General features: G+C 34.4%; 1 protein-coding gene across 1 annotated transcript in view; it reads right to left on the reverse strand.

Moving 5' to 3' along the window:
• HSD17B3 (hydroxysteroid 17-beta dehydrogenase 3) overlaps positions 1-14,504 on the reverse strand; it is a 55,673-nt gene extending 41,169 nt beyond the window's left edge. Inside the window, exons 1-2 of the mRNA XM_074281688.1 lie at positions 14,099-14,504; positions 8,920-8,966 (exon numbers count right to left, since the gene is read on the reverse strand). Coding sequence (XP_074137789.1) covers positions 8,920-8,966; positions 14,099-14,252 — 201 coding nt within the window. The 5' untranslated portion in view covers positions 14,253-14,504. The remainder of the gene's footprint in view (positions 1-8,919; positions 8,967-14,098) is intronic.
• Between the last annotated feature and the right edge of the window lie 1,499 nt (positions 14,505-16,003).

Consider the following 16,003-nt stretch of genomic DNA (forward strand, 5'->3'; position numbering starts at 1 on the left):
GAGTATAATTTATGGGTTTACATAAGCTCAGAGACGTTTTGCAATGTATGATCTGAGGTGGAGCATACAATTTGAGATCATTTAGGCTATTTGTAAGAAAAAAAACTATATTAAGATATTTTTAACAAATGACACTAAATCTTAAGACAATTTATCTGGTATAGAAAAGAAAAAAAGAACTTGGACAACTCTATTACAAATTTTATGGCTTTGCATGTTATGGGCAAAAATCATAGTACTTATTGTTAAAAACAAAGTTTCATTTAAGAATGCACTATTTTTTCTGACTCAAATTTGTAAAGTTTAGTAAGGCAATAAAACTACTTACGCTACTTGGGGTTCTAGAAGAATATCCTTTTATATAGACAGAAGAAAAATGGTTAAATCTCAGCCAATGAACAATTTTGTGGTCCTTTAGTCTTTTCAGTCATGTCCAAGTCTTCATGACCCCATTTGGGTATTCTTTGCAAAGATACTAGAGTAATTTTCCATTTCTTTCTCCACTTTATTTTACAGATGAGAAAACTAAAGTAAACAGGGTTAAGTGATTTGTTCAGTGTCACAAGTTAATGTCTGAGACTAGAATTAAACTCAAATTTTTTGACTTCAGATTATAAGATTAAGATAAGATTATATATCCATATAATCACATAGCTAATCACTGAGCAATAAAATAGCAATACTTGAATATGTGTATATATATATATGTATATTATATATATATATATGTGTATAATTTTGCAATGAAATTCACACACATTAACTTGAAACATAAGGACAACCCTTAGGGTTGGGATAAGCAAAATAAGTATCATTATCTCCATTTTGCAGATGGATATACTAAAAATTTCTGGAGGTTAAGTGACTTCTCTATGATTACACAGTGACTTCCAGAGTTAGAACTTCACTTCTATTGAACTTCAAGTCTAACATGCTAGACTTAAGCATGCTATGTTTACTCCACAAAAGAATCACTATACTAAGTACTTTGTAGCTCTTTCTATAAAAGCCTCATGAAGCTTAGGTTGAAGAAATGTCATTATTTTGCTGATTTTTTTTTCTATTCTCTTCCCCATCTCCACACTCCATCCATTTATCCATTACTTAACTGCTAATCACAGTGTTTTGGAATGGGTATTGCCTTAGACAAATTGAGAACTGGGAAAGACCTAAGTTTGAAAAGGTCAAGAGCTCCCTCTGCATCCAAGGCCATCTCCAAACATCCTGACTTGTGTCTTGCCACTGGACCTCTGGAGGAAAAGAATGGGGACTGTTTGTCATTACACAGTTTTGTCTCATTTAAATCTGTCACTTGCAAGTTAAGATATCACCTTCCTGAAGTCCTTAATCTCTTCCAGAATGAAGAAATAACAAAAAACAGTCATAATGTACATGGCACAGATTTTTTGTCTTTATAGCCATATCTGTTTCTAACAGACAGATGACATTTATTTAATAAGTCCCTTATTTGATTGAATTGAAAATGACAATGCTATTCTTCTATTCAAAAATCTTCTTCTGTTTCTCTGTAATTACTGATTGGGTAATATTCAAACTCTTTAGCCTGTCATCCAGGCTTTTCCACAATCTGATGTCATTTAAACTCTCCACTCTTATGCCACTGACCTCCACAAGTAACACATTCCAGCTAAATTGAGCAGGTCCCTGGTCCCCTAAACACATGTACTCCCACACTTAATTTGTCTTACTTTTTTCAATTATTACCCAAAGGACAAACTCACTAGCCTACTCCATTACTCCTCAATAGCAATGATCAGGGAAGTATCCTGAATTTACAGCCTTGAGAACAAACAATTAGAACAAATAGCTGTTTGCAAGCCAAATTGTCTCTTGTTTAAGAGTTTTTCCATCCTAACTATGTGTTTATTGAATCTTCTCCTTTCTAATTACTTTAGAGCATATTTATATTTTTCTTTGCTAATGTCTTTTTAATAGCTGATCAAATGTTAACTTTCAGGTCTGAGGTCATTCTTTTTAAAAAATCACATGGATAAAAATCCACGTGGATTTAAGCATGGGCTGACTTAATTCCTTACAGGAATAAATAGATTTTGAATTCGAGTGCTGGTGGTATTTCTTGGGAAGAGGAAATGGCAAATCTTTTCAACCAAAACAATCAGTATTTCATTATTGCACACTCCCCTCTTCTGATATACCTCACAGTTTATAAGCTTATTAAAGGTTTACAAAGTGTTTTACTTGAAGATTTATTAATCCTATCTTGTTGTTGCTCAATCCTATCTGACTCTTCATGACTCCATTTGGGGTTTTCTTAGCAAAGATACTAGAGTGGTTTGCCATTTCCTTCTCCAGCTCGTTTTACAGATGCTAAAACTGAGACAAGGTTAAGTGACTTGTTAAGGTGACACAGCTAGTAATCTTCCTAACTTCAGCCCAGCACTCTATCCACTTCACCATCTAACTCCAAATCTCATTTTATAGATATGGAAATTAACTCAGAGAGAATAAATGATTTGTTCACACTCATATAACTAAGAAATGTCAAAGCTAGGGCTAGAAACCCTTCTAACCATCAAACCCAAAGGCCTTTCCATTGTTATGCTGTATCTAAGGTATGTTTGATCAGATCAGCTGTACAACTTATAATCAAGTGGATATTGACTATATTAAAAACACAAGAAGAAGGCTCTGACTCTCAATATTGACCTTGGGCACTACAGCTTATTTCTTCCCAGCACAACCTGCTTATCATTTTACTCTATAGTTTCTTAAAATTAATCTGAGTGGAAATATGGAATATTAGAAAAAAGTATTGCTTTGAACACAATTGTTTCCATTACTGACTATCTATAAAAACCTTGGATAACTAGTTTTTATATTCTACTCTGAGTGTCAGTTTCTTTACTTATAATAATACAGGTATTGTAGTTCACTTATAATAATGAAGGGTTCTCCAAAGTCCTTTTCTAACTTTAAATCTTATAACTTATGACCCCAAAATTTCAAATTTTTGCCATAGATAGTTAATAGTCATGTGATCTTGGGCAAATTAATTAACCTCTCAACCTTTACTTTCCCCATCAGAAAAATGGGAATAATATCTATTTCAGGGCTTCTTAAACTTTTTCCACTCATAACCCCTTTTCACCCAAGAAATTTTTATGTGACCCTGGGTATATAGGTATATAAAATAGGTATATAAATAAAAAATTTACTGATAATAAATCATAATTTTTCAATCCCCACACTCAATAATGAGATACCATATGAAGTCTCAAGTCACAATTTAAGAAGATGTGATCTATTTCACAGGGGTATTGTAAGGATCAAATGAAATACTTTAAATGCTTTGCAAACCTCAAAGACTTACATAAGTAGTAGCTATTATAATTTAGCCTCTAATTACAGGTACTTAAAATATTGCTTACCATATCTCTAGAATGACTGAGTTTTTGATTGTAGGAGAATGGTGGTAACATCAGCAGAAATAGGGAAGTTATGAAAATGTTTTAGAGAAAAGATGATTCAGTTTTGCACATGCTGAGTCTTGGGTGGCACAAATAGTTAGAGAGAAATAAGCTCAGGAAATGATGTATTAACACATAAAGATGCCCATTGCAGTCATGGGAATAGCTAATGACATCAACGGAAAGAGTTTGGAGAAAGAATGAAAAGATTTTGCTTTGGTTTAGAATTATGTTCAAATAGTTTGCCAAACACTTTGAACTTTAATAAGTATTGCAGGTATCCCCCAAACCTCCTAACAGCAACTATTTTCCTTCACTTCCAGGATTCATTCCATTACTAATCCTCCCTTAGGAGGACAACACCTTAGTCTCAGAGTCTCAGGCTCATAATTTATTATTCACCTTGAAGCTTTTCTCTTTCTCCTCCCCATATCTAATGCTGCCAAGTTCTTCATATTTTGTTCTCCTCAGATCTGCTATATAAATTCCCATTTCTCAACCCAGTGCAAGTCCTCAACATGTCACACCCAGACCAATGAAATAGCCTATCGATCAGTCTCCCCACTCCAGTCCATCTTCCAGCCCATTGTCATAGTATTTATCCTAAAACACAGGTGTCATGATATCAGCCCCCCACTCAATAAACTCCGGTAGCATCCTATTACAATTCCAGGATCAAATATACTATCCTCTGTCTTGATTTTAAAGCCCCTTAGCCCTATTTTCTTACACTTCACTCACCACCCACAAAATCCATTATTGTATTTAGCAATACTGGCACCATGCCATTCCTAAGACATGATACTCCATTTGACTCTGCCTTTTTAATTGGTTGTCCCCTATGCCTGAAATGTTCTCCTTCCTCATCTACACCTCCTAGCTTCTTCCCGGATTCTGCTGAAATTCCTACCTTTATTTCCTTCTCTCTAAGATTACCTCTAATTTATATAACATATAATAATATATAATTTCATATAACAACTATCATATATGGAGCACTTACATATGTGAATATCTATGTGAGTATCTTATATAGAGAGAGTTGTTTGAAGGTAGTCTCACTCTTTAGAATTCCAGCTTATTGAGTTCGGAGACTCATTTTTTGCCTTTCTTTCAACCTATCACTTGGTACATGGTAGGCATTTAATAAATGTTTGGAGACTTGCCTTATTGGCTTTTCATAGAAAGGTGTAAATGACTGGTAACAACTTAAAAGTATTGAAAAGTAGTTTATTATAAGCTCCTTGAGATCAGTGACTATTTCACTATTATTTTTCTATCCCAGACACTTGATGCCTGCTACAGAGTTGAGTGTTTAATAAATGCTTATTGATTGACTGAACAAAAACTAAAACCATTGTTTTGGAAGATATATTTATTCAGAGTAAGAGAACAAGGAGATTGGAAAGTAGTTGGAGAAGAGACAGTCAGAGCAGTGTCCTGGTATAAAGACTCCTTGGTTAAGAGTCACAAAGTCTCAGTTTGAATCCCAGCTTTTCTCTATTCTCCTTGTATTGTGTTTAATCTCTCTGTAGACCAGAGAGGTGAAGTTAGCTTTGAAGGCTTTAAAAGTCCCTTTCTGTTCTAAATATCCTCTGCTCCTCTGTTAGGTAGGTAGGGAACCATGAGAGAATATAGGCTGATTTTGGAAGCCTATTGTTATTGTAACTTAAGTCCACCCATCATTCAATTGGATTGACCTCTGAGAGATGAAATAGACTTTTACATGGGAAATAAAGAATTCAAACTTTAAACAAAGTTGAGATTTTTTATATATTGTGAACTTAGTAAAAAAAAAAATTCTCTGAATTGTTTTCAAGTGATTTACAAATTCAAAATTAGTTCTTTTTTCTAATATGATAAATATCTTTAAATATAACACATAAACAAAAAACTCTTTGGATATGTTCTCAATAAATTTTAATAGTATAAAGGTACTGAAAACAAAAGTTTGAGAACTACAGGTCTAATAGATTGTTGAATTGTTTACTATATGCCCAACAGTATTATTTTACACAAATTTCTTTGTATTTGTATTTCACAAAGCTAAATCTTTTTTTTTTTTTTTTAGAAAATTCTTATAGTAATAGATTAGGATGTACTCCTAGAGAACAAAAAATATATATAAGAATTTCAAGAAGGGAGAATGAACAAGGACCAGTACACTATTCCCAAAAAAACAAAATTCCAACCCAAAGTGAGATTTTCTTATATAAATTTAAAAAAAAAAAAAGAGATGAGCATAGAGAATCAAAGACATTGAGCCTCCTGCTTTATTCTTGAGGAGCTCAGATCCTGCCTAGTTCAGGGTTAATTCTGTCCAACTGTGGGGAGAATATAATGTACAATGGAGAGTACCAAATATTGATTTAATGTCTTGATCAAAAGCCATTATCAGAGTTAAGGGTAGCTCTAAGGAAATATAATTTAAGAATATAAAGTTGCCTTGGGTGAGATTTTAAGTAGCTTTAGTGAAATGTTTAGTCAATAAATGGACTTGGAGATAATTGCTCCCTACAATACCCATTCTCTCTGTCAGGGATGATTTCTTGAAGTGCAATTCAAAGTGAAATTATTATCCAAGTATCTGATTACTAACACTACAATACAGAAGTTGCTGATTGCTATGATGTGATAACTGGAGCCAGCCAAGCTATATAGTTTGGGAGAAGTTAAATGGCCAAAAAAAAAAAAAAAAAAAAAAAAAAAAAAAAAAAAGGAGTAGAAATATACTTTTAAAAAATTCTTAAGGTCATTAAAAGGCTATTTGCAATCATGGGTTTTTTTTTAAGAATAGCTATACCCTAAGTACCCATTGCTCTCAGTGAACTTACATTCTATTGGGCAGTCTTTTTTCAGAAGAGTAAGAGCTATCTTTTACCATTCTTTATATGCTCAGCTCTTAGTAAAGTGCTGAGCATATAGTGCTCTTTTAAGAAATGTTTTTTCTGTTAGCATTTTTTGTTTTTCTCCCCAGATTATTTTTACCTTCCGAATCCAATTCTTCCTTTGCAATAACAAAACAACAACAAAATTCGGTTCTGCACATATATATTGTACCTAGGATATATACTATAAGATATTTAATATGTATGGGAATGCCTGCCATCTAGGGGAGGGGGTGGAGGGAAGGAGGGGAAAAATTCGGAACAGAAGGGAGTACAAGGGATAATGTTGTAAAAAATTACCTATGCATATGTACTGTCAAAAATGTTATAATTATAAAATTAATTTTAAAAAAGAATTTTTTTGACTATTTATGAAGAGTACAGATAGGTAGGAGAGAAGGAGATAGAGAAACCAAGGAAAAACAGAAACATCAAAACAATATATTCCCAGAATCCTCAAGTCATGGAACCCTAATATCACAGAATTAGAAAAAGTCTCAAAAATAATAATTTCCTCAAAGAGAAGTACAGTAAAAGGGAGCTGTCAGCTTTCCAAAATCTTAATGGGAGAAGGATTAATTGTCTGGGACAGAATAAAAGGAAGAAAAGGGATGAGGGAGAGGGAGTACATGAATGAAACAGATAAGGTTCTTGCAATAGTAGTTCTCAGAGAGTAGTCTTTTGGGACCCCAAGACCCCTTCAAGGTGAAAACTATTCTCATAATAATGCTAAGACATTATTTGCCTTTAAAAATACTCCCTTTTTAAAATGCATATCTGTGTGAGTCCATGTTTTCTTTATATTCTTCAACCAAAAGCTGTGACAACAGATTGAATGCACAAGTAAATATGGGAATCCAGGTGTCTTCTATTAAGTCAGACATTAAAGAGATTTGCAAAAACATGTAAAGAAATGCCACTCTTCTCTAAATTTTTTGTTTTAGAAAATACATGGGTTTTTGTGAAATTATATTATGTTAATATAATGGGTTTAATAAATTAATAATTTTAATTTCTAATACACATTTCTAATAATATATCTAATAATAGCAATTGATATAATCATTTAAAACAAAAATACTTTGGAGTACTCAATAATGTTTAAGAGTATAAAAGGCTCCTGACACAAAAAACTTTGAGATCCCCTGATGTAGTAAAACAAAATTTTTGATATGAATTCCAAAGGATTTGGGTTCAAATCCCCTATTATTTTTAATCCTGTCTTATCTCAAAGGGTTATCCAAAGTGGATAAAGACAAATATATTTCATTAGTACCGAAGACTGGGGAACTTGGGATTCCTTGAGAATAGGATCTGAGCAACTATTTAAAAAAATGGTTCCCAAGGTCTGGGAAGATAGGATTTCCTAGATCTAGTCTTAGTTACAATCTTGAAAAGCAATGCAGTGTAATGAAAAGAGGAAGAGGTCTAGACTCAGAGAAGGATAGCTGAATCCTTTGTAACATTGGGGAAATCAGTTCACCTTTCTAAGTCTCAATTTCTTCATCTTCAAAATTAGGGAGTGAATTAAATGGATTCTAAGGTTCCTCTCCAGCTCTAAAGCCTAGGATGGTCCTTTCATAGTCTATGAGAATGAGTATCAGTAGAAAATACTAGAGCTACTACTGAAAGGTGCCATAATCTAATACAGTGGTCCAGAGAATCCTGTGGTTCTCTGAATTATTTTCAAATGATCTACAAATTCAAAATTAGTTCTTTTTTCTAATATGATAAATATCTTTAAATATAACACATAAACAAAAAACTCTTTGGATATGTTCTCAATAATTTTTGATAGTATAAAGGTACTGAAAACAAAAGTTTGAGAACCACAGGTCTAATGGATTATTGAATTGTTTACTATATGCCCAACAGTATTATTTTGTACAAATTTCTTTGTATAGGCATTCCTCTCAAGTCACATTTGGTAGGCTCTGCAATCAAGTATAACAAATAAGTCTGGGGAAGGAAGGAAGGAAGGAAGGAAGGAAGGAAGGAAGGAAGGAAGGAAGGAAGGAAGGAAGGAAGGAAGGAAGGAAGGAAGGAAGGAAGGAAGGAAGGAAGGAAGGAAGGAAGGAAGGAAGGAAGGAAGGAAGGAAGGAAGGAAGGAAGGAAGGAAGGAAGGAAGGAAGGAAGGGAAGGGAAGGGAAGGAAGGAAGGGGAGGGAGGGAGGGAGGGAGGAAGGAAGGAAGGAAGGAAGGAAGGAAGGAAGGAAGGAAGGAAGGAAGGAAGGAAGGAAGGAAGGAAGGAAGGAAGGAAGGAAGGAAGGAAGGAAGGAAGGAAGGAAGGAAGGAAGGAAGGAAGGAAGGAAGGAAGGAAGGAAGGAAGGAAGGAAGGAAGGAAGGAAGGAAGGAAGGAAGGAAGGAAAGAAGGAAGGAAGGAAAGAAGGAAGGAAATCTTCCTAACCCTTGATACTGTCTATAGGCAATATATTTTGCTGACTGACATGTAAAGCTAGTTCCTAACTGGGCACTGGGTTCTGCACAATAATGATAACAAGTTCTAAATGGAAGGAGAATGTTGAATAGAAGCAATCTTTGGAAATATGCTAGTCTAATGCACAGATGTTCTTGATAATTTACCTCATATGAATATGCTTTCCCAATTCCATCTCCAGCACCTGTGATAACTGAAAATGGAGAAAATAGTTTTTAACATTTCACATCCAAAATTTTTGTTCAGTTTCTCCAGAATTTCCTTCATATCTATTTCCATTCTACACTTGATATCGATAGTACCAGGTTTCTCTTTACTACTGCTGCTTCTCTCTCTCTCTCTGAACTATGAGATTAACATTAACATCTCATCTCCCCTTACAAAAGGTTAAAAATGTTGGGGAGATGAAGGCATTCCAGAAAGAGGCCATCTCAGGTTCAAGGAACCTGCTATTCAGACCAGGGACTCAATAGTGATAAAAATTTGAATAGAAGAGTCTGCACTCCCTCAAGGGCAGGTATTGTATTTTCATTATCTCTATTGGTTCACACCATGGTATCATTTTAAGAACAATCAAGCCATTCATTCATTTGAATAATAATTTTCCTTTTCACAAGCCCTGTCAGTAATTCAGTACAAAGAATAGATGGAGGAGGGAATCTCAATATATTGGCAGCCAGTTAACAGAATATTAGGATCATAGATTTAGAGCCAGGGTCCATTCAATCCAATCCTATTATTTTGTAGACAAGGACATTAAGGCCAAGAATGGGGAATTGACTTTGTATAAAGTTATACAGTGGCAAACAATTATTAATTATTGGATTTGAATTCCATTTCTTTGACACCAAATCCACTCTGCTTCCTTAGAGTTTTAACAGCAAAAAAAAAGGGGGGAAGTAGGAGGAGAGGAAAGAAAGGGAAGAAAACAAGTATTTATTTAAGCACATTGTCTGAATAGTGCTGAATAGTTTACAAATATTATTTCATTTGATGCATGGGAAAGTAGGTGCTATTATGATCCCCGTTTTACAGTTGAGGAAACTGGCAAATAAATTGAATGATTTGCCTAAGGTCATACAGCTAGTAATTTTATGAGGCCAGTTTTGAACTGAGATAGTTCTGACTTCAGGCTTAATGTTCTACTCACTGTATCATCTAGGTGCCCCGAGTCACATAGCTATTCAATATCTAAGACTGGATTTAAATTTTGGTCTTTCAATTCCAAATCAATTTATTGAAGAGAAAACTGTCCATGGTCACACAGCTAACAATTATGAGAGACAAAATTCAAATACAAGTTCTTTTTAATTCTAGGTCCAAGCCTCTTATCTTAATAATTCAATATTGTGATAATCATCAAAGATCCTTTTCTATTTGCTTAAACATATCGACAAGATTGTCTATTACTCACAGCCTATATGATGAGAGATCAACTTATCCCATGTTCAAGCTGGCATTTCTTTTTCTTAAGAGTGATTCTATAGTCTTTCCTAAATCAAAATTATATAACAAAAACAAAACCCTAATATCAATAGAAGTGTTCTGCCAAGCTGGGTGCCTGAATAATCTCGGGATATAACATCTTCAAAATCTAATTTTATCATTTTTTCAGGATAAATTAATGCTATAGCATCTTTTTGCTGAGCCTCATTTTACACTTGCCTTCCATTCCATTTCCATATAAATTATTTCTCTTCTGAAACATTGACTCAGGAAATAGAAGTTAATACTTTGGAAGAATGATTTTACTGCTTTTTGCCTAGTTATTTTCATTCAGATGTTTAGGCTCTTCCTACTTCCTTAATTTCAAGTAATGTGTGAATCACTGGTTTAAGGTTTCTGGTACTTTGTGGGTGTATCTAGTTCAATATGTCATTCAAAATTTAAAGGATCAATGATTTCTTAGCAGTGGGTACTTCCCCTACTATCTAGATTACCCTTATTCTTTATACTCCTTATATACAAATAGCAAATGTCTTTGCAGAGACAGACTGAGTTTCCCAGTGACTTTTTGAAAAATCATACCTCACTGGACATTGTACTTTCCTTAGACATATTCAACTGCAGGTTGGATGGTTAAACATTATAGTGGTATGCATTATACTGGTGAGGCATATTATAGTGAGAATTCCTTTCATGTGTGTGCTGGATTAGTTTTTCATGTACCATTTAACTAAGGGATTCTGGGATTATCATGATATAATGTTCTCCAAACAAAGAGACTTGGCTATGATTTATTAATCTGTTATTTAAGATTCAGCTTAGCTACATTCAGAGAAACTCTTGACCAGGGGAGGTTCCAGGATAATGAATGTTGTAGATAATATTAGCCAAGATAATAAATATTAACAACTACTTTTTCAGCCCAGTCATCCATCTAACTGCACTACTGTTTATATTTTCAGAAAGTGATTATGAGTGTTGTATGTATATGTAAGTGTATATGTATTTATATACCTATACTTATTTTTGTTAGGACTTGTGAATTAATCAGTATAGAAAACTGGTAGAAAACTAACTTTGTCAATGTACGTCAGGTCTTTGTCTAGGATTTAGTTTTAGAGAATTCCTGAGAGATTAACCTGACTGGGTCACACAGCCAATACTTGTCAATGATAGGATTAAGTTTTCCTGACTCTGAAGCTAGGTCTCTAACCATTATAGCACACTGTCTCTTGTGTGTGTGTGTTTTGTTTGAATACTCTTAATACACCCATAATGTACACAAATACCCATACACAGATATGAGAGGTAAATGAATAGAAAACTGTCCTTAAAGTCCCAAACAATTCCTGACCCTCTCTTCTCCTGGATACATGTCCCTCATCTAATCACTTAATCTCTTATGCTCTAGACTTTGGTGCTAACAAACTAAAAAGTGGGGGCCACTGATTGGTACATAGGGACCCTTGTGGGCCATATATTAGCAACTTAAGAATGTAATCTTGTCCATATTTTATTGTATTTTTATTTAATTTGTTAAATATTTCCCATTTATACTTTTATCTGGGTTAGGCTACACTTGAGAATGATGTGAGCAGCCTTTTGATACCATTGCTGAAGGCAACCAACTCCCTAAAACCACATATTACAGATAATGTGCCACCCTAGATTGTTAGAGGGAGTTTCCTAATTTGAGAATTCTGTATACCAATTAAATCATAGGTCCAACCAGACCTTTTATATTAGAGAGCCAGAGAGATATTCATGTGTATATTTCATTTTGTATCTTGATTCTACAATACAACTATTCAGAAGAGATAGAAAGAATACCATAAAATGTTGGATATTACCTTGGTGGGAAAAGAATTTTAGATGCTGGAAATATTTGACTAGTTAGATGTAAGGGCCCTTTAAATGGGCAGACACAGTGCATCGGGATATTGAGGCCCGGAAGTAATTTCTGTGGATATTAGGACTGCCCTTGGGCGGGATCCTGGCCATATTGAGATAGTTTCGTAATGGGTGACTCTCTCGCTGATTGGCTGTGTGTGTGACCTCACAGGCCCTATGTAAGCCCACTGCAGGCAGCAGTCGCTCTCTTTAACCTCGAGCTCTTCACCCTGGCTCCCTAGCCTGGGTGGCCAAGCCAAGATGGGTAGCCAAAAGAGGTAAGGGTTTTGGTAGTGAACATGTGGATCTTCTGACCAGGTGTTCACTCGGGAACCAACAAGTCAGGGCATCAGTCAGGGCATTATGTGAGGAGGTATAATAAAGGCTTTTAAGATTACACGTGGTTGTTCTTGAGTGCGCTACCGGTTATTAAGCTATAGATTCAAGAGACTGTGGCCAGAGACCTTTGAAGGCCTCAGAGGAGGCGAGCCGGGTAGAGTTCACACTGCAAAGGACAGTGGTCAAAGGTACTCTGGTGGGTCTAGGACAGACTAGTAATTGTAACTGCCAGGAGAGCACGTTACAGTTAGACTTAAAAAATATAATCTTGTCCTAATGTGGATAAAGAATAAATCCAGAAAAATCAGTGATTAATTACAGTAATCAACAATAACAATCTATTAGGTCATTTATTCCAACAAAGTTTCCATAAAGTGATATCACCCTTATTGCTAAGACTGTATAGAATTACCCTTAATTCATATATTATAGATTATTTCTACAAGTTTCTATTTATTCTTAGTCATTGGTTTTGCTTAGTACCTAGCTGCATGGGCCATCCTTTGCTCTGGAGTACATTATCACATTGGAGAAAAATCTTGGGAAGTATTATTCAAAAAATATGATTCTTTTTATATAATTTCAGCCACGTAATTGGATTTTTACTATGAACTAGTAGCATCTAATCAACATTTTATATAAAAAATAAACTGCATTACTGAAGAGAATTGCTAGCCTTAATATCTTATTTTGCAGAGCTGGAGACTGGCTGGCTGGTCTTGTTCATAAATAGAATGAGAAAAAAACGAATTGACTTAAGAATATCTGTTTCCAATAATTTAGAGTCATGGTACCCTGCAATTTTTTATCTTTCTCATAAATTAGAATCATAAAGCTGATTGAGAAGGACCTTAGAAATCAATTATCCAAATGCCCCCACTTTCATAATTGTAAAACTAAGGCCCAGAGGAAAAAATCATTTTCCTGAAGGCATTAATAAAAGTTGGTGATGGAAAAGAACTATCCCATAGTTGTTCTGAATCCTGGCCCACTGTTGTTTTTTTCATAACACCACACTGAATTTTATCCTGATATTTTTCTTTCAAAAGCCAGGTATCTATGGTATAATAAAAGAAAAATCAGAAAGTCTAAATTCAAGTACTGGTTGGTTAGGTCTCTTTCTAACTATGTGATCTGAAGAAAGTAATTTCAACTCATTTTCCTCATCTATTAAATTAATGGGATTAAAATTGAATGTCCTGACATCATTAGGAAAAGCCAGGAACTTATTGAATAGAGTTCTGCACTAGGATCCAGAAAGACAAGTTCAAATTAACTCCACCACAATCCACAAATTATTTGACCTCTCTCTGCCTTAGTTACCTCATCTGTAAAATTTGGATAATAGTACCCACCTCCCAAGATTGTGTTAGAATAAAATGAGATATTTGAGAAATCTTTAGCTCATAGTAAATGCTTAATAAATGCTTATAAAAATCAAGAACAAAAATCTGAAAAGTATTACAGATGTAATGTTCTAGAATCTTTTGCTTTTTTTCTTTAACTTCTGCTTTCAACCATACTTCCTTCCTTAAAAGTGATAATAATCTGAGTTACATGAACTGTTCCTAAAAACTTCAGCTAACTCTTAAGATTAAAATGGTAAGGATATAAGTAATAACTAACATTGAGAAATATGAACTCTTTTACCTGCCCATTCTCCCATCGATCGAAAGAAAGATTTTGGCAATGGATTCCATAAACGCAGGAAAAAATATTTGGAGAACCTCACACACTTCAGTAGATAGTTCAGACACACTAGTGCCCCTACAAGGATAAAGAGTTGATCCTGAATTTCATCCATGGCCAACCTGAATTGTGAATGTTGATGAAATTCTAACACTGACTGCCTTGCAGCTCACTTTGAGTTCAATGTCAAAAAAAACATGTCCAATCAAAAGTAAGGTTAGATGAGTTCCTCCCACTGACCCATTAAAGGTCAAATTAAAGTAACTTTTCTCACATCAAACTAAGATTCACACACTATTGGAGTAAACAAAGATTTTAAAAGGGATTGTACATAGGGGCCAAAAGGAGGAAATGGAAGCCTAATCATGGATAAAATTATGTACTATGAATTGTTTCCCAGGAATGGAAAACTGCAAAGTATAAATAAATAAATATCTTGTAATAGGACAGAGAGAACTTGGCTATCATGAGGCTCTGATTAGGATGTAGCAATTCAATTTTTACTCAAGGGGAATGAATGTTATCTGAAAAGAAGGTAAAAATGATGTTGAATAGAATTCAGAAAGCTAAAGTTACTAGCTATCACTCTAAAACACACACACACAGAGAGATATATATAGAGATATATATACATACATACTTTATTAGAAAAGGGAGGAGTAAAAGGAAAAAGTGGTAGCATTGAAATTTAATATATTTTTATAAGTTTGTATGGAGGTTTCTCTAAGTAAAGTTAAGAGAATGTTCTCATCTAAGAAGATTGCAGGAGAAGAAATTATCAGTAAAGGACTTTTTTTATAACTGGTAGAGACAACATAAAAGAAGATAGATCCAAAAAGTTACAGCTAAATGTAGTCTTTCTGATTTTAGATGAGTTGTTGGGCTGAAATGGGCCAAATCTAACATGACAGTGTAGAAAAGAAAAGTTTTGGTGAAGATAGGATAAATTTAAAAGTATTTGAATGGCTCAAATATCTATGTTGCTTCAGAGATAAAGTTAACACCTATGTGTGGAAGTTATAGGAAGGCAAGTTTTGACTTTTTGTTCATTTATGTTATCTGAAACTAGAATAAGCTCCTACTTAAGCTAATGAGCTCTCCATCACTAAAAGGATTTTATGGAATCACAGAATATCAAAGTTGAAACAGACTTCAAAGGACATTTAATCCAACCTATACCTGAGTTAGAATTTCCTGTATAATATACCCAATAAAGCAATCTACCAGTCTTTGATGGAAGACTTTAAGAGAAGTGGAATCTATACCACCCGACATATTCCATTTGGAGACAGTTCTGAGTGTTAGAGCATATTTTCTTGCATCAAACCTAAATTTGTTCCCTTTGAAACTTCCACCTATTGCACCCAAATCAAATCAGAGCTAGTGCAATAATAGAGGCAGCTAGTGCTATAGTGGATAGGGCACTGGCTGGTAGAGTCAAAAAGACCTAGTTCAAATCTGTTCTCAAACACTTACTAGCTGTATGACCCTGAACATGAAATTAAACTCTCTTTGCCTCAGTTTCCTCAATGTAAAATAGCATAACTTCACATGGTTGTCAGGATTAAATGAGATATTTGTAAAAGTGCTTGACATATAGGAAGCATTATATAAATGCTTATTTCTTTACTCCTCCCTTCTTCCTCTACCCTTTCCCTTAAAGTATTTGAAGAATTTTTCTTACAGTCCCTAATAAACACAATTTGTTTACTAGTTTGTTGAGTTTGTTCCAGCTGGAGAGTTTGAAGTCCAGATGAAAAATCCCAAATTCTTAAAATAGATTTCCACATAGGATGAATTTGGAGCCCTTATCCATCATGGTAGATCTTACATAGATACTCCTGAATACCAATGTCTTTCCTCAAA

This window comes from Sminthopsis crassicaudata, chromosome 1 (assembly GCF_048593235.1).
Source record: "Sminthopsis crassicaudata isolate SCR6 chromosome 1, ASM4859323v1, whole genome shotgun sequence".
Taxonomy (NCBI): domain Eukaryota; kingdom Metazoa; phylum Chordata; class Mammalia; order Dasyuromorphia; family Dasyuridae; genus Sminthopsis; species Sminthopsis crassicaudata.